General features: G+C 36.3%; 1 protein-coding gene across 1 annotated transcript in view; it reads left to right on the top strand.

Annotated features, from left to right (window-relative positions):
* Positions 1-20,406, top strand: part of LOC150096380 (polycystin-2-like) — a 286,011-nt gene that overhangs the window by 88,254 nt on the left and 177,351 nt on the right. The window contains exon 2 of the mRNA XM_090409166.1: positions 15,681-15,794. Coding sequence (XP_090265292.1) covers positions 15,681-15,794 — 114 coding nt within the window. The remainder of the gene's footprint in view (positions 1-15,680; positions 15,795-20,406) is intronic.

Below are 20,406 nucleotides of genomic sequence, written 5' to 3'. Positions count from 1 at the left end.
AGCAGTGTACCAGGAGAAGAACAAGTGACTAGTAGCACACTGCTAGTCACCTGTTCATCTCCTGTATTCTGCTCCTTGATAATACACTTTTTTTTTAGTATCTGTACATAATCTAATTTGTTACAAATTTCATATCAATCCTCATTTGATCCAGTTTCAGAGTTCCATGTGGTATCTATCCTGTCAAATTCTTTTCAAAATAAGTATCATTGCATAGCCATCCCTTAATGGAAGTAGGGGAGACAAGAGATCTGGGGTTGATGATTGATAGAAACCTGAAGTTTAGGGGACATATTGCAAAGGTAGTGAAGGTAACACAGAGGATTGCTGCAATAATGAGAAGGACACTGACCTGCAGAGATAAAATGGTTATCATTCCGTTGTATAAGACTCTGATCAGACCATACTTAGATTTTTGTTCTTAGATCTGGTCACCAGGATTTGAAGGGGATAAATTAATTGTGGAAAGGGTACAAAGGCAGATAACAAAGATGGTGTCAGGACTGTACAATGTTAGTTATGAGGATCGGCTGAGGGAGTGTGGACTGCAGAGTTTGGTGGATAGAAGAAGGAGGGGTGATATGATTGAGACTTTTAAACTGTTGAGAGGCGGTCACAGGGTTGACACTGGGGAGTTCTTTCGCTTGGTTGAACAGCAGGAAGGAGTCATGACAACGGGCCATCCCTGGAAGTTACGAAAGGAAACTGTGAGAAAGAGGGTGAGGAGTGGTTTTTTTGCATGGAGGGTAGTTGAACCATGGAATGCATTCCCTGATGGAGTGGTGAGAGCGAGAACGGTTCATGCATTTAAGGAGTGGTATGATAGACTTTGTGTTTCCTAGGAGGGACCTCCCTCGATGAGTCTTGATAGACTTGTGTTTCTTAGAAAGGACTTCTCATGATGAGCCTTTTGACTCCATGGAGGCCTGAATAATAATAATAATAATAATAACCCACATCATATATCCTTTACAAAAAAGTTAAACAGCAGAGACCCAAGAACAGAACTCTGGGCATGCCACTGGTTACCCTCCTTTTTTTGAGACACTGCTCCATCATACATAACTTGCTGCTATCATTCAGAGAGAGAAAGAGCCAATCTCTTATCCATCTAACCAATATACTATCCTATCCCTTCCCATCCTCTACAGCTTGTACACCAATTTATGTGGTAATCTATCATTGTAAAGTCCAAGAATATCGCTGTATATGATTATCCCTTATCTAATGCAGTTGTTACCTTATCAAAAAATACAAGTAAATTGTTAAAACAACAAAACAATTCCTGAAACAACTTCACCCTCAAAAGGTTATATGCAAACCTATAGTACATTTTGTACTCTGGGTGGACTATGGATTTTTTTTTTTATTATTTTTAAATTTTATATATATTTTTTATATTTTTAATTTATTTATTACTTAGTTACCATATTCGGCAAGAAACTCTCTGATTCCGATCTTTGAGTTTCTTATTCGGTTTTAAAACTTTGTGGGATTTAATATCCCCTTAATTTAAGTAATTTAAGTAAATTAAAAAAGAAATTGCTTATCTTTATACTACATTCTGATAATCTGCCATTCACATATTATCTCAAGCTATAATGTTAATTATGAGGACAACTTGAGGCAGTGTAAATTGTTGAGTTTAGCGGACAAGCACCAGAAACATGATATGACAAAGATTTTACATGAATAATAAGGAAAGGATTATACATGGAGAACGAGAGTGGAAATATGAGCATCTATATCTGGGAATTATAGAAGATTGCCATGAAAAATGGAGTAAGGAGTGGATTTTTGATAGTTTTGATTAATGGAATGCTTTTCCAGAGTGTGAATGAATTTAAGATTCAATATCATTTTTCTGGTTGAGTGAGATCTCCCATAATGAGACTGACTTCGTGGAGATTTGCTGTTAATAATCATAAAAACTCCCATCATTATAATATTCAGTGTACAACTCTCCAATTCAAAATACATAAATTTGCACTTGGAAATATTGAGCTCATACACATTAAACATAGCAATAGTCTTGAAATCGCTGCTTAATTCCCCCCCCCCACACACACAGCTTTTCATCATCAGCACACCAGTATCTTATCGATACTTCAGATTATCCCAGGTATTATTAATATTTAAATTCAGTGACTCTGCCATTTCAGTTGCATCCATCACTTTCCTACTAACTGTGTTCCCTCTTGTTATCTTTTGGTGATCATTCTTCCATTTACTTGCCACAAGTAAAAAGCTTACTTAGATTTCCTTTGGTATCTTCAGCAAACTTCTTTTCAAAGACTGGCTTTGTTTTCCTTACTGTGGCTACTGTCTGCTTTCTGCTTATGGTACATAAGGCCAAGATCATCGTCTCCTCTTATCCCTGTCTTTTGTAACTAATTCTGCTTCTCTTAAACTGTATCAGTCAGCCGGAGTTCTTTCGCTTGGTTGAACAGCGGGAAGGAGTGATTACAAGAGGCCATCCCTGGAAGTTACGAAAGGAAACTGTGAACAAGAAGGTGAGGAGTGGTTTCTTTGTGTGGAGGGTGGTTGAACCATGGAATGCATTGCCTGATGGAGTGATGAGAGCGAGAACGGTCAATGAGTTTAAGGAGTGGTATGATAGACTTTGTGTTTCTTAAGGGGGACCTCCCCTTGATGAATCTTGACAGACTTTATGTTCTTAGGAAGGACCTCTCACGATGAGTCTTTTGACTCCATGGAGGCCTGAATAATAATAATAATAATCTCTTCCTCTTTTCATTTTTGCTTCTGAGATCCATGTGAAATCTACTCTTGAAATTTCTCCTCTGTACATTTCATGTCCGATATACTTCCATCTGTATCTTTTTATTTCACTTGAAGTAATTTTTTTTTGTTTTGTTTTGTGTATTTCACTCATCATGTCACTGTCTTAAGCCTACACTTTAGACTATTGCTGGATCTGCTCATCAAGTTTCTCCTAGGCATTGCTAAACACATTTTATTCTGCAATTTTAAATGTCAAGCAATTGCAAGGTAATAGAGAGTTAAGATACCTTCTTAAATTATCACAAATTATCTACTCTTGAAATTTCTCCTCTGTACATTTCATGTCCGATATACTTCCATCTGTATCTTTTTATTTCACTTGAAGTAATTTTTTTTTGTTTTGTTTTGTGTATTTCACTCATCGTGTCACTGTCTTAAGTCTACTCTTTAGACTATTGCTGGATCTGCTCATCAAGTTTCTCCTAGGCATTGCTAAACACATTTTATTCTGCAATTTTAAATGTCAAGCAATTGCAAGGTAATAGAGAGTTAAGATACCTTCTTAAATTATCACAATTAGCGCATTGTGGTTTACATGTACCTCATTTTAACAGAGCTGTTACCAGCTGGAAGCAAAATAGCCACCTTACTTGGATTTTCTTTGATCTCTTCAGGAAACTTCTTTTCACAGACTAGCTTTGTCTACCTTAATGGTCACCTCATTTAGGAAAGTGGCCATTTTATTTCCATTTGGTGAGCATGATGCTTCCTCAAAAGTAATCCAGTACTCTTACACTGAATCTCTTCCATCACATGTTCCCAGAGATTCGGTGTAAGAGTATTGGTTATCCTCAGTAACCCTGTAGACTTCCTTACTTGTCCCACAGATGTTTTTTCCCCAAGTCCTCATACCTGAAATAAACTTTAATAATTGTTCATTTCATATATATATCAGCATCTAAATTGTCTATAGAGTTCACAGTCTTCCTCCTTCTCAGAAATTTCGAGTCAGTTGCAACACTGAACTTTTGATAATTTCTTATTTGATAGTTTCATGTGTTGTTATTCTCTTTGTCTTTCCTGAATATACTATATTCAGGAGATGTATGGATATGCTGACCAGGCTCACTTATGCCAGTAATTTCAGTCAATTTGTGACTGAAATTGTCACAAAGTGCCACAGATCTCCACACTTTGTTTTCTTGATGCTTTTGGCCTTAGTTATCATCTTCATTGTCAAATTCCTCATATGTATTCTCAAGGAGTACCATGAGAGCATTTTATGAAAATTTTATATTATTACTAACTTCCTATTGATAATTTTAAAAATTGTCTGTTATCTTTCAGGACTACAACCAGGGACGGCTCATCTATAGGGGTCATAGGGGCCGGGCCCCACCTATATTTGTTATAACTAGCCCAATAATTGTAGTTTTAAAAAATATGTTTCTTGTAATTATTGTTTTTTGATCTATTTCCAACACATTTTATTGTTTAATAAAAAAATTACTGTAGGTTATTTTGTGGCAATATTGTATAATGCGACTTAGTACGGTCTCTGTGGCCAGCCACGGCTGCTCCTATTTTATACGTGTAGAACACAGGGCATGTATGAGGCACTTGCACTAGCAATCGTGTTTTTTTACCGGGTGCAACGCTTATCTTGGGGCCAGTTTAGTCTGGCCCAGTCACTGTGTTGGCATGTATGTACATAGGGCACGATTCTTTGATTGTGAAGCACGTGCACTAGCAAGCGTGTTTGTTTACCGGGCACAATGCTTCTTTTGGGGCCCCGTTTAGTCTGGCCCAATCACTGCGTTTGTACTTAAATAGCGCGCGATTCTTTTAATAAGACAATGAAAGAATCGCGTACGATTCTTTCATTGTCTTATTATTTATTCTCGTTGTTGATCTGTTTTATTGTTTTAGTGTGTTTAATTATTGTTGTCATTTTTGGTTATAATTTATTTTAATGTTTAAATTTAAACTTTAAAATAAACTTTAAACTTTAAATTTAAACTTTAAAATGTTCATTTTAACTATGAACAAAATCGATAGTTTATTGGAAAAACGTTTCTCGTTATTAAGTCTAGAAGAAAAATTTGAAATCAAAAGACTTGGTGCATACCAACCCAGAGGTGTGCGTATTACTCAACAAGATGGTAAAAAAACAAGAACATTTTATGTGACCTGGGTTGACAAGAAATCATGGCTTGGTGTGAGTGATGAAAAAAAATCTTTGTTCTGATTTTATGGTGTTTTGTTTGGTGGCGAGAGCTTGTGTGGACACTCAGTGGCTGTAAAGACCTAAAACATCTTTCCGAGCAAATACAAAAACACAAATCCAGTAAAATTCATATAAACAATGCAGTGCAATTTCAAATGGTCGGTAAAATGAACATCTTACCTTCCATTGATGCTGGATATCATCTTAATGTAAAGAAACATAATGAATTAGTTGATAAAAAAAAATACATACTTTATTGAGGATCATAGACTGCATAAAATTTTGTTGTGTATACGAACTGCCATTAAGAGGACATGACAAAACCATTGATTTGAACAATCAAGGAGTATTTTTAGATATGGTTTGATACACAGCTATATTAGATAGTGTTTTAAACGATCATCTTGAAAATTCAAAAGTAGCAAAAAATATTTCAAAAACCAACCAAAATGACATTTTAGACTGCATGTATAAAGTGTATATAGAAGAAATTAAAAATGAAATTGATAAGGCGGGTTTTGTTTCCTTGCAAGCAGACGAGACAACCGATGTATCTTGTCGTTTGCAGTTTGTAATTATTTTGCGTTACCTAAAAGATTCTCAACCAGTTGAAAGGGTTCTATTGTTTATTGATGTTCTTGATAGGACTGCTACAGGACTTACGAATGTGTTAAAAGAAGAACTGAAATCGTTTAGTCTCAACGAAAAATTGATCGCACTGGCCTATGATGGTGCACCAGTAATGAGCGATTACGAAATGGAGTACAAAGTTTAATGAAAGAAGTTTACCCTAATGCTCATTATGTTTACTGTTATGCACATCAGCTGAATTTAATTTAAAAAAAAAAGAGTTCATCAAATAAGTGAATAAGAACATTTTTTTCTACTTTAAATGGATTTGGTGTGTTCACATCCTCTCCAAAATGAAATGACTTGCTTCTCGAAATTAGTCAAACACAAGTACCAAGAGTTTGTGAAACACAATGGAATTTTCGTTCCAAGATAGTGAATTGTATAAAAGAGAATAAAATAGAGCTTCTGGAATGTTTTAACAAAATCATAAACGAAGAAGGATGGGATGACAAAAGCGTGTAGAAATTGATTGGATTCAAAAAATCGTTGGAAGATTTTGAGTTGAACTTCTTTTAATCTTTTTTTTTATTCAATTTTAAAACATGTCGATGTACTTTACAACATATTGCAATCTAATTAAACCAACAATATAACTATCAAAGAGGCATTCAATAAATTTCAATCATCCATTAATCTCGTACGGAATTGCATCACCGATTTTATTCCTGCATCAGTTCCAGACGATTGAGGAAGTACCTAAAAAAAGAATTAAAAGACACAACACGACAGGTGAATTACTGATAGAAGATACTAAAGAAGCCTGTGACAAAATAATTAGTGACAGATTCAGCAGCTTTGAAATATTTAAATAATTTTCTATTGTAGAACCTAAGAATTTCAATTTCAATAGATAACATTTTCCTAGGGAACACATAATAAACATTAAAAGAAATTATCCAATGCTAAGTGAAGACAAGTTTATATCAGAATTAACTGTTATGTATGAAAATACTACTTTTAGTGATATACCCAATATACACAATTTATACAAGATAATAAACTGGTCGATACTTTTCCGAAGTATCAAAATTAATTGAAATTGTTTTAGTGACACCTGTCTCCATAGCTGATGCCAAATGTTGTTTTAGCACTCTAAAATGTATTAAAACACTTTTAAGAAATTCGACAGGCCAAGATCGATTGAATGCTCTAGCCGTACTCTCTATTCATAAGGATTATGTACAAGAAATTCAACAGTTTAATCATAAAGTAATCGAAAATTTGCTCACAAAGAAGAGCAGAAAATTTATATAAATAAATAATAATTGTGTGAATATCGGTAAATGAAAATTATAAAATCTATATGCTACGCAAGAGCCTGTGTAGCTCAGTTGAAGTGGCGTTTGCACTCTACAGCGCTTGACTGCACGAAGAAAGGATTTGGTGGTTCAAATCTAGTCGCCGACTAGAGGAAACTTTTCTAAGCCTTTTTTGGACCAGTTTCCGAGTTAGTCGAACTCTGGCACGGCTAGCTGGTTTTTTCTCCCGGAAACTCGGGTTTTTCGTCCCGTAAACTCAAGAAAAGCGACCATCGAACCCACACTATTTTCAGACATTAAAAATATTGTGTTAGGGTTAGGGACCACGAGGTGGCGGCACTAGCTTGCCACCTTCTTCACTGCATACCGATGAATCAGTGATAGCCTTGGGCCAGCTATCTCTCTGATTGGCTACCAGTGGAGATTGAACTGCCCACTCAGTCTCCAAAAAGTTAGGGTAAAAACGGCCCCGCCTACTCCCTATACGGGAACAGATAGGTGTTAGCTGATTTTTTTTTTTGATTATATGCTACACGAAAAGTTTTGTGCATCTGACTAGAAATACCGATGGTTCCCCATCTTTGATACAGAAATAACTTTTTTTAAGGTATTTCTTTCTTAATTTTTTAAAAATATTTTTGTCTTAACCTGTATTTATATTTTTTCTGGATTTATCAGTAGATCATATTTAATTTGTTATTATTTTTGTGTCTTGTCTGTATCTTTATTTTTTTCAGTGTCTGTCTTTATTAAAAACCTATTATGTTTTGATCATGTCACTATATGTATAGTGACATGATCAAAATATGTACTACATATATACGTTGTACATATTATGTTTACTTTGTAAAATATAAAATTTATGATTTTTCTTTGACTTTTATGTGTTTATATTTATAGTTCTATTAGTCAATCTTAATTAAACAATTTTATCTTTTTAAAAATTTATTTTATCTGAAGTTTCGACATTGATTTATAAAATAAACAACAGAAATAATAACTTTTTTTAACACTTGAAAATGAAAACTCGAAAATATTTTGCAGAGCACCCAGCTGGAGTCGAACCATCGTCTTTGGATTTTTGGTTTACTGCTCTAGTCCATTGAACTATGCCTGCAACTGCAAATATTTCGAGTTTTTGTGTTATTAATACGTTGAGCCCCTATATGTTACGTCCTAACAATTTTAAAAAATTAATAGCTCAATGCATCAGTGGATTCTAACTAAACATTATTGTAATAGAAATAATAACTATAAATTAATAATAGAACCCACTATATAAATATAAAAAAATTAAGTTCTTTTTGGTCCCTAGCCCCCACCTATTTCTATTGTCACCAGCCGCCACTGACTACAACATTGTCAGATCTGATATTTCAGTCTTCTAAGGCACTTTTGACTGAATCAGTATACTTAGATCTGTCTTCCTCTGGTTCTTTTTCTTGCCATCATGATGTAATTTCTCCATTCAGGATGCAGCTGATATTTTTAATGTTCTATTTTCATAGTATTTGACTTTTTATTGCTGATTTTCATGCCAAATTTGTTGATGCTGCTGTTATTCAGTTTAATTAAAGAATTCTGGAGACTTGCTCTAAAATTCTAGGATTTGTTTAGGAACACATCATCTGTATAAAGCAAAGAGTTAAGTTTGATATCTCTAATTCTGTTATTAAGTTTAATGCCAAGTTCTTTCATAATTTTTTTCAGCTGGTTTTCTGCGTTAGTCTTTAATACAGGCATGCAGAATTTTTTCTTCAAGAAACTTGGGCAATTAAACTGCAGTTCTGAAAAAATGAACTGAAGCTGAGTGAGCTAGTCTCATGTGAAGGTGGTAGTGTTTTTCTCCCCAAAACTTTGATTTTTTTTTTTTTTTTTTTATCCCATATAACAGGTAAACTGGCCAGCAGAATACACTCAATTTACAGATATAATACACTGGCCTCATATCTTAGTTGCTAAGACCATAAATCGAAAACAACAAGTAGAACTCTTCTTTTTCATATCTATTATTATTATTATTATTATGGGCAACTCCAAGGAGTCCTTAGACCCATTGGGGGAGGCCTAAACATCATGTCAAGAACAACTATTCAGCATCCACACAGTATCTATCATTCTTTGCCTTGAACTCATTCACAGTCATGGCACCCACAACAGACTCTGGCAGCTTATTCCATTCATTCACCACTCTCCAAGTAAAAAACTTAGTTCTAACACCCTTGCTAACCACACTCTTGCCCAGTTACAATGGATGGCCCCTAGTCCTCCCACCACCAGTCCTGTTCTGAAAAATATCCTCTGAATTAATCTTATAGAAACCCTTCAGTAATTTAAATGTCTCAACCACATCACCCCTTTTCTGCCTATCAACCAATTACTGCAACCCACAAATCTTCAAACTATTCTCATAAGGTTCATTCCATAGACCTGCTATTCTTGGTCACTCGCGTCTGGATCCTCTCCACCTCCTCCCCAGTTTAAGAAGAAGAAATCCTAGCACCAAGATCTGGACAGAGTAGTCAAGATGGGATCTTATCAAGGCTCGATACAGAGGAACAATAACTTGCTTGTCTCTGCTCATCAAAATATTCTTCAGTAACCAAGTGATTTGATGAGTTGATTTAGCCACTTTTGCAATGTGCCTCCTAAACTTCAACTCCCTATCCACCAAAACTCCCAAATCCCTGGACTCGTCAATCTCCTGAAGCACAGTTCCACCAATGTGGTATACAGCTGCTAATCTTTTCACCCCAAAATGCATAACCTTACACTTTGCCACATTAAATTGACATCCATTCTCCTTAGCCCAGTCCTCCAGTCTATCCAAATCATTCTGCAAAATTTTGACACGATATGCATTCACTATTGCCCTACCCAACTTTGCATCATCAGCAAACAAATGAACAGTTCCTCTCAGATCCTTTCCTATATCGTTGATGAACAAATTAAATAGTAGTGGTCCAAGAACAGTACCCTGTGGCACACCACTAGTCACAGGCCGTCTTTTGGACTCTACTCCTGAATAAACTACTCTCTGATATCTCTCCATTATCCACCCTCCTATCCATCTCACCAACCCTATATCCATCCCAATATGCTACAGTTTACTGATTAGAATTCCATGTGGTATCCTGTCAAAGGCCTTAGCAAGGTCCAGTGGAATCACTGTAAACCCATTACCATTATCCAGTTCAGCGGTCACTGTGATATAAAATGTGACGCAAGTTACTGAGGCATGATCTACCCTTCATAAAATCATGCTATCCCCCATTCAGTATCCCATTTTCATCTATCCATTCCTGTATTTTTCTCTTGACTACTTTCTCCAAAACCTTGACATCGACTCCTGATATGCTGATCGGTCGGTAATTTGCAACAGCAATCTTGGAACCTCCTTTATGCAGTGGAACTATTTTCCCCTCTTTCCACCCCCCCTCGGGACTAAACCAGACCCGAGACTCAAATTAAACAAAATAGTCAAAGGCACTGACAATTCTTTAGCCGCATCTTGTCCGACACGAGCTGGTATACCATCCAATCACACAGATGTATTCACATTAAGGTTTTGTAATATACTATTCACTTCCATTTCATTCACCTCAATTCCTGTATAAGCTATTTGTTCCTTCATTCCTGCAATATCACAACCTGGATGATATACTCTTGCAAAGTGCTTGCTCAGTAATTCCACTATATCAACTGATTCAGTTACCTCCCTACCATCAGCATTGGTTAAAATCATTCTGCCTTATACATTTTTTCTTTTACTTGCAGCATATCGAAAAAACTCTTTGGGATTCTCTTTAGCTTACGTGGTTAATTTACTTTTATAATCTGCTTTTGCTTTTCTTACCATACTCGTTACCATTCTGGCCTGTGCTTTACACTGTTCGTGTGCCTACAGGTCACCTTTCTCCTTAAATCTATATCTTTTATATCATATTATTATTATTATTATTATTACCACCCTAAGACCTCATGGAGTCAAAGACTCATCTGGGAGGTCCTTTTATCACACACACACAGCTCATGATACCGTGTTTTAAACACATTCAAACTCTTTGCAGACACCACATTCTCAGGCAAGGCATTCCAATCATTCACAACTCTGCACGAAAAAAACCTGCCTCTCACTCCCCTACTCACACCCTCTTTATACAGTTTCCAGGGATGACCTCTGGTTCTCCCACTATTCTCTGTAAAACTTCTCCAGCATTGATCCTATAACAACCCCTTACCAACTTATAGTTCTCTATCATATCTCCCCTCTTCCTCCTGTCCACCAGACTCTGAAAATTACATCTTCTCAATCTTTCCTTATACTCGACATTCCAGAGGTCAGAAACTACTTAGTCACCTCTGGAACCTTTCCAACATCTCTTCATCCTTCTGAAAACCAGGTGACCAAATCTGGGCACAATAGTCCATGTGTTGCCTAATCAAAGCCTTATACAACAGAATAAGAATCTCCCTACTTCTACACGTCAGTGTCCTCCACATCATTCCCAGAAACCTTTGTGTTGTCTTCACAATTTTGGCTGTGTGTCCCCTAAATTTCAGATTCTTATCCACTATCACTGCCAGATCTCTTATTTCCTTCACCTCCAACAATATATCCTCACCAAGCATGAATTCTGCATCCCATCTTTGTTTTCCAAATTTTAAAACCTTACATTTTGCAACATTGAACTCGCATCCCCATTTCCGTGACAATCACTCAATTTATTCAAGTCTTTTTGTAAGGCCACAACATCTTCACTAATCTTCATGGTTCATCCCAACTTTGAATCATCAGCAAGTAACTGAATATCTCCATCCAAATCTTCACCTATATCATTAATATACAAGTTAAACAGTAATGGACCTAAAACAGACCCCTGAGGCACTCCACTAGTGACTTTCCTTTTCCTGGATATCGCTCCCCCATACACAACTTGTTGATACCTATCAGGTAGCCAGTCTCCAATCCAATGCACCAATCTAATATACAACCCCATCTGTTCTAGTTTGACTGTCAACCTATCATGAGGTACTCTATCAAAAGCCTTTGCGAAATCCAAGTATATTACTGTGTATCCTTTTCTTCTGTCTAAGGAAGCAGTCACTTTACTGTAATAAGTAAGTAGATTACTAAAACATGACCTCCCTTTAGCAAATCCATGCTGTCCATCAAAGATAATACCATTGTTATCAACCCAACTCTGGATCCTAGTTCTCACAAGCTTCTCCAACAACTTAACCGCAACACCTGACACGCAGGTAGGCCTATAGTTTGATGCTTGAGTTCGATCACCTCCTTTATGAAGTGGCACAGTCTTTATTTTTCACTCTTTTTGTGCGTATTGATCATTTTTTGTAACTGAAACATCTGCAGAATCTCCACTGCTTCTTTGTCCCCAACAAAACCAGGTGATTTAATCTGACACACTAGTCCAGATATAATTATTATTACAACTGAGATCAGACCTTCATAAAGTCAAATGACTCATTGTAATAGCACTGCACTTTAAACTCACTTCCATTTCTGCACTCGCCATACTCTCATGCAATGCATTCCATTTATCATCCATTCTCCATGCAAAAAACTCCCTCCTTGCTCCTTAGCTCACATTCTCCTTATATAATTTTCATGGCTAGCCTTTTGTTCTATCTTTTGTCTTCATTCATTATATGAAAAATGTGCACATTAATCTGTTAATGACTCTTCACCAACTTATGCCCCAATAATATTCCCATTCCTCCTCCTTATTATTCATCTTTGCAACATATTCCACATTCCAAAGATCAAACACCACTTCAGTTAATTCTCCTCTGGACCATCTCCAAGACATCCTCTTGAAAAACCAGGTCCCTTTGCATAAAGTTTTGATCAGGATTTATGAAATGGAACCATGATCTGTTTTGACATGTCAAAGTCCTTGTCATTTCTATTATGATGTTCTCACAATTTTGGTGAAGCAGTGGGAAGGATCGATGATGGGCCATCCCTGGAAGTTACAAAAGGAGGCTGTGAGCAAGAGGGTGAGGAGTGGTTTCTTTGCATGGAGGGTAGTGGAACCATAGAATGTATTGCCTGATAGAGTGGGGAGAGCAAGAATGGTCAATGAGTTCAAGGAATGGTATGATAGACTTTGTGTTTCCTAGGGAACTCCCATGATGAGTCTCTTGACTCCATGGAAGCCTGAATAATAATAAGGCATTTTAGTCGTTTGTTAGTCAAGCTTGGCCAAAAATGATGGGCATTGAGACTTGGTTTGCAGAGGATGATATAGGGACAGAATGCAAGATGTACAGTATTTTCATAGAGGACAGAGGAACAGGAGGGAGGAGCATTTTTGCTAATGACAACAGATGAATTCAAACCAAAAACAGTAGATGTATATTAGGAGGAGTGTAATGCAGAGGGAGGTCATCAAATAGAGGCCAATAATTAGTAATTTGCTAACATAGGTCAGGGGAGTGGGGGGGGGGGGGTATGAGAGAATGTAGATGCCATGCATTGGCAAATTAGCACAATGAGTGCAGTATGAGTAAATATTGTGGAGACTTCAACTATATGTGTATTCAGCTATATGTATATCAACGACTGGCAGTATGGCAAAGGTAAATGACTGACAGTTTAACTTGGCCAGGTTAAAGTGTCATGCTCTTTTGGCTGAAGAGAGACCAGAAGCTGCTACATTGATAGAACTGAACTGCAGGAAATTGATGAGGCCAGGAATTTGGGAGTTATTTGTATATGAGGTTGAAGTTTAGAGAGCATATTGCAAAGCCCATAGGAGCACCTGCATAGCTCAATAGAAGTGCCGTTTGTACTTTACGGCACTTGACCGCACAAAAAAAGACTTGGTTTCAAATTTAGTCACTGAATAGAGGAACATTTTCTAAACCTTTTTTTGACTGGTTCCTGAGTTAGTCGATCTCTGGCATGGGCAAGCGGGTTTTCTCTCCTGGAAACTTGGGTTTTTCATCCCATAAACCCAAGAAAATCGGCTGTCAAGCCCACACTATTTTCAGACATTAAAAACATGTGTTAGGGTTAGGGACCATGACATTGTGGCACTTGCTAGCTGCCTTCTTAACTGCGTACCGATTAATTAGTGATAACCTTGGGCCAGCTATCTCTGATTAGCTACTAGTGGAGATTGAACTGCCTACTCAGTTTCCAAAAGTTAGATAGAGCTAAAACGGTCTCGCCTACACCCTATACGGGAACAAAAAGGTGTCAGCTGATTGCAAAGCCAAAATAGCGCATAAGGGATGAGGTGGATAGGATTTGAAAGCATGATTGTGGCAGGTGTGTGGAATACTTCCTTTTAGGACAGATTAAGATTGTAGGCCACAAAGATTAGTTGATGGGCACAAAAAAGAGGAGACATATAGAAACCTATAAGTTATTAGAGGGGTTTTATAGAATTAACATTGAAAACTTTGCTAGGAATAGTTTGTACTTGGCTTACTGAGCTTTCTCAGTAAATGAGTTCATGGAGATAAGTATTGTTTGAATAATGGTTAGTGTATATATTCCACAATAGGTCTTTGATTCCATGGAGATGCTTGATAAAATCATAATGTTTATATAAAGGATATTATATATCAATTTTATATTCTTAGAGTTTGTATTCTTGATGAGAACCAAATTCAAAACAGCTGTCAGGCCAGTGAAACCTAAATATGTTAATTAAAGGCAAATAAATCGGCTCATGGGCTGAGTTCGTATCTTTTAATTCTTATGTTCTTATGAGCACTCAGGAAAATTTTGAATCTGGCCATGAATGGATATGAATACTAATTTTGAATCTGGCCATGAATACTAATGGATATATAATATCCTTAATTTCTCAATTAATATGCTTTCTGCGCAAGCTCATTAATTGAGAAAGAAGTAATATTTATTTGTTAATAAATGCATGCATTTATAAGCATTCCATTTAGGCTTTTATTTTTGTAGACAGAAGGTGTCTTAAGCTTGCGTGGCAATAATTAAGCTTTGTGTTGTGTATTGAAGGCCGATGCTTGCTCATCTAGTCAAAGCTACCTTGGCTTGCTCGGTTGTAGGAGCTTCCAGGTCCTTGCTGCACCACTGTGATTTCATGCGCGCGCATGGGCATTTCTGCTCCCGTCACATTGTCTTAAACACAAGGCCATATGCAGTCAAAGTAGCTCTAGCCAGTGAGCTTCAGCCAGCCTTTACAAGTGTGCTTGTTGCTTGGGAAAATTAAGTTACAACCAACTGTTTATGACAATGTTATTGACCAGTTCATAAAGAAGAACCGTAGGGTAGAATTTGTTCAAGTAGCTAAATTGAAAAAGATAGAATATCATTTGTAAAATAAATGTCATATTTGTATGATTAAATGTACATACATTTCTAAATATATAGTTTTAAATGGTCAGTAATTCATTATTTCGCTAATCGGAGTTCAATCACACCTCTCACTCCCTGAAAGATAACAACAGCGAGCGTGAATTTCAAGACCAGCATTCGCCCCTGTTACTTTGCCAGAATGAAGCCGTAGGCTCATTATTTCATTAATAATAACAGCATTCTATCTATGTATGGTGCTCTCAGTTGAACAACCTTCATAATTGAGATTACTATAAAATCTTTTTTTATCATACAATAATAAATGCAATGAAAAAATTAATTTGCAGTTTTTGTTGAGATAAGTGTTTTTAGTTTTTGCAATTATATTAACATAAAACTTAATCGTGAATATCTGTATGAAGAGGTGTATTAGTACTGAGATATACAATTTTAAAACTTATGTGCAAAAAATTTTACACACTTTGATTTTGATTGTATTTCATAGGATTATGGGCAACAAGACAAATGACAGGAGACAAAAATGATAGAGAATGGTATATAAAGACAACCCTCCGAGAGCTGCTGATATATGTATTCTTTTTGATCATCTTATGCATTTGTAAGTTAAAAGTTATTATCTTCCTTATTATCAGACTTGAATGAAAATTATAATAGAGGAAATAATTGAAATGATATCTAGTCATCTGATCAGATTTATATGATTGATTTACTGGAAACATCATTATATACATTGAATCATAAAAATGAATTTAAAATATTTGCAGTTAATTTGATTTTGGCTTTGATATTAAATGTTATAATAGTCTGTTTTCAGCTGTGGAACATGCTATATTGTAATAATTTTCAAATTAATGTTTCACAAAAAATACCACATTGATATTTTAAATTTTAAGAAGCAATAAAAAAGTTTAGAAATCTTGAGAGATTAAAAAAAAAAGTAACTGTAGAAATAGTTATATTATATCATTATGAAAAGTCAAGTATTATGTGATATTATTTAGATCAGTATTGGCTAATTTTAATTAATATTAGAAAAAAAAAATAATTTGAAAAACTTACATTTAACAAGAAAACTGTGGATGGTTAAACTGCACTAAAAGTTATTGCATGTCCACTTCGATACTTGTTGCTGACAGTTCAAAGTAATTGTTCAAGAGCAGAGTTATTCATACTCTTCTGTATTTTGACTTTATGTATTTCATATCAGAAACTGCTGTCTTGCATATATAAGTGTTTCCAAACATTGAAATAATTTTCAGTCAGAAATCTCTTATGTGTGGGTATTTCTCAGTGAAAAAATGTTCAAACAATTGTGTTCCAGTCTCTGATCAAGTTCTAAGAAACTCATCTGTTTGAAGTTTATGCATTTTAAAATGTTAAGAGAAGCATTTTATTTAACATATTAAAAGAAAGACAAATACCAAATAATATCCTAAAAGCTATCATAAGTAGATATGAAAATAATCAAATACAAATAAGATTAAATCATGAGCTATCATATACGAAAGAGATAAACCAAGGGGTCCAGCAGGGATGTCCCCTCTCAGCAACTCTTTTTAATATTTACCTAAATGAAATAATTTATTTATTTATTTATGCTTATGGCTACATGAAACTGGTAAGTGAAAAGTACAATCACAATTTCCAGAAACAAATGATGAAAATCTTAACATATAAAAGTTCATTACATAAAAGGCACAACCTGCTTTCTAAGTCTTTCCTGTTTTTAAAAAAATAAAGCAAAAGTAATTTGTCATAATCAAGCTAGGGACAATTATCATCCTGCTGCACCAAGTATGACAAGGCTGCATGTTCTCACAACACTTCACAACATAAATGTAGCTGTATCCGAGGTTTTAGTAGAGAGCAGTTGTGTCTTGTGTGAGAAAACTTGATCTATTAGAGGAGTCCCATTTCACATTGTATCATCATCTTCTAACATGAGGAGGAGTTCTGCTGATACTGTGACGAGGACTATGAGAGTGACTACGAGAATAACGTCTTCGTGGTAAGACGGGACCGTGATCTTCTGTTTCCTCCAGGAAACAGAAAAGCCAATTCAAGAAAAGGAAAAGAAAAGCCTGGAAAGCCAATTCAAGAAAAGGAAAAGAAAAGCCTGGAAAGCCAATTCAAGAAAAGGAAAAGAAAAGCCTGGAAAGCCAATTCAAGGCCTCATCCGTCACCTTGTGGAGGTCCTGTAGGCCTCCACCGTGAAATTGGCACCTTGAGCAGTAGTACACAATATGAGTAATCATCTGAGCCACGGGAGGACAATCACAATAAGGGTGATCTGACAGCCCCCATTTATGTAGAAGCCACATCTGACCTGACTAGTTCTGATCTTGTTTTTTGATGACCAAATCTTCCTGGGAAGATCAAAACCAGGCTGCAGATCACAGGGATCTTCTACCAGGAAGCCGTTTGTTGGGAGATTGTTGGACCAGTATTCTCTCCATATGTCAGATATTGATGGCAGTGCAGTTGATGAGAGTTCATCCATTGACCAGAGGGGCTTTCTAGATTTGAGGCAAAGACTAAGTGGGTTTATGAGAGTCTGGTGTAGGGGTAGGAGTGGGTTGCTCATTGCTTTATTGAATTCCTTAATCGAGGCTTGTCTTCTCCGTATGTGTGGTGGAGCAATGTTAGATAGAACAGGCAGCCAGGAGAGAGGGGTACTTCTCACTGTCCCACTAATTGTGCGCATGGTAGAGTTCAGCAGGGTGTCTATAATGTTCGCTTGTGTACTTCTTTCCCAGACAGGGGCACAATATTCTGCTGCAGAGAATGCGATGGCTAGTGCAGACGACCTTAGGACTTCTGCATCACAACCCCAGGTTGTTCCAGCAAGCCTTGAAATGATGTTATTTCTGGTTTTAATTTTATTGGAGAGGTTGATGATGTGCCTTTTATAGGTTAGGCTTCTGTCCAGGCTCACTCCTAGGTATTTTGGATGAGGCTCGTGTTCTACCATTTTTCCACAGAAAGAAAGGTTGAGTTGTCGATTCGTCTCTGCATTGTACAGGTGAAATACTGAGGACACTGATTTTGTTTGATTTGGCTTCAAGTACCACTGCTTGAAGTACTCTTCCAGGGTGTTCATCTGTATTCAAGGTTGATTCTACGTTGGTAAAGGAGGCGGATTGATGTAAGATCTCTAGGTCATCGGTGTACATATACTTTCTTGATCTGGTATGAGGTAGATCACACACGTAGATGTTAAAAAGTATAGGGGATAACCCTGAGATAACTCAGGGTTGTCCCTGAGGAAGACCATTGTGAAGGAATCTGGGCCTGCTCTTTTTTCCGTCAATATGGACCCGGATTTTTCGATCTTTCTGTTGGAGAGAATAGATTCAAAAAGTTGTAAAGTTTTTTTACACTTTATAATATTTCCTAGTTTTAGGAGGAGGTCCCTGATCCAGACAGTGTCATAAGCAGTTTTTAGGTCAATGAAAGTGGTACCAGATTTAAGTTTCTTCTGGAAGCCTGCTTCAATTTGAGTTGTCAGGGCCAGGACCTGGTCACAGCAACATTCTTCCTGGCCTGAAACCAGCTTGTTCAGTCGGGAGTGCTCTTTCGATGAGTGGTGAAATTCTTTTAAGGAGAATTCTTTCAAAGAGCTTAAAGGTAGTGCAAAGCAAGGAGATAGGTTGTAGGTTTTTCACATCATTTGGATCTTTCCCTGGTTTGGGCATGGCAATTATTTTGGTAATTTACCAGTCATGATGATTTCTGAGAAAAGGGCAGCCAGCCATGTTGACCAAGATGTTTTATGAACTCAGGGAGTATACCATCCACTCCTGCAGCTTTGCCATGCTTGGTAAGTTTTAAGGTTATTTGTACTTCTTCCCGAGATATTGGGTGTACGAATTCAGGAAGCTCAGGTTCTGTCTTCAGGATTTGTCTGATGGAAGCGTGTACAGAAATTTTCCTGGTAGAGCTGGGATGAATCTTGGAGGTTTTCAATAAATGGTTAACCATTTGATCAGGAGTTATCTCTGGTGTTTTGTGTGTCATTGGCTCTGCTCCAGACCTAATTTTCTCAGAAGTGACTAGCTTCTCTGACTAGATGTGACGAAATCGAGTTCATTGATGGTTGAGATCCATCTTTCCTTTCTGTTTTTATCCACGGTTGATATGAGCTCCTTAGCAATAGTTGGATCTTCAGTTTCCTCATATTTGGCTTGGAGTTCCTCACTTTCTCTACTCCAACATGGGATATATTGTTTTTTGCAGCCTCTAGCGATAGAGGCTTTTGCTGCAGGTTTGAGTAGTTTAACAAATCTAGGATAGCAATTAGGAGTGAGTGGAATTGCTCTAATGGTTTGCACAATTTGTTTCTGAAATGCAGACCAGTTGGACCTGCAGAGATTCCATCTAACAATTGGTGTTCTGCTAATGACTGGGAATGTTATTATGTCTATTAATGTAGGACGATGTTGACTATTAAGGAATCTGTTAAGGATGGTTCTGGTTGATGGAAGAGGATGGTCTTTGGAGTCTTAATGACTATGCACAGATTTGGGGTGTAGTTTCTGTTTCATCTGCCTGAGATGGAATAATAATAAAATCGAATAAAAATTTCCATCAAGATATTAAACTTTCTCCTACTGTGAACTTAAACACTCTTCTTTTTGCTGATGACCAAATGATAATTACAAATTCTGAAGATAACCTACAGAAAGCTATTTTAGATCTAAATGAGATAGCCAAAGATTATGGTATGATAATATCAACAGAGAAATCAAAAACTATGGCCTTTGAAGGACAAGATCCAGCAAGAACTAAGTTAGTAATATATAACAAGGTGAATTCATTTAGCTATCTAGGATGTGTGATCTCATATGAAAATGAAAAAGATACAAACATAAAAATTGCACACATATTATATTTAAATATAATAGGTGTAATTAACTCTATATTTAAACCAAACCTAGTTCAAAAACAAACCAGACTAAAAGTATACAATACATTAGCCCTACCAGTCTTATTGTAAGGAAGTGAAATCTGGACAATAAAACAAACAGACAAACAAAGATTAATAACAGCAGAAATGAAGTTTATGAGAAAAACTGCCAGGCATACTCTATTTGTTCACAAAAGAAACGAAGAAATTATGAAAGAATTAAACCAAGAATCAGTAATAGAAAAAATTAAAAAATATAAACATAAATGGATGGAACACGTTCAAAAAATGAAAAAAAAAAAAA

The sequence above is a fragment of the Typopeltis vanoorti genome, chromosome 19 (assembly GCF_054136105.1).
Source record: "Typopeltis vanoorti isolate ZY-2024b chromosome 19, IOZ_Tvanoo_1.0, whole genome shotgun sequence".
NCBI classification, from domain to species: domain Eukaryota; kingdom Metazoa; phylum Arthropoda; class Arachnida; order Uropygi; family Thelyphonidae; genus Typopeltis; species Typopeltis vanoorti.
The sequence above is the reverse complement of the archived record's forward strand: the minus strand, read 5'-3'. Positions and strand labels throughout refer to the sequence as shown.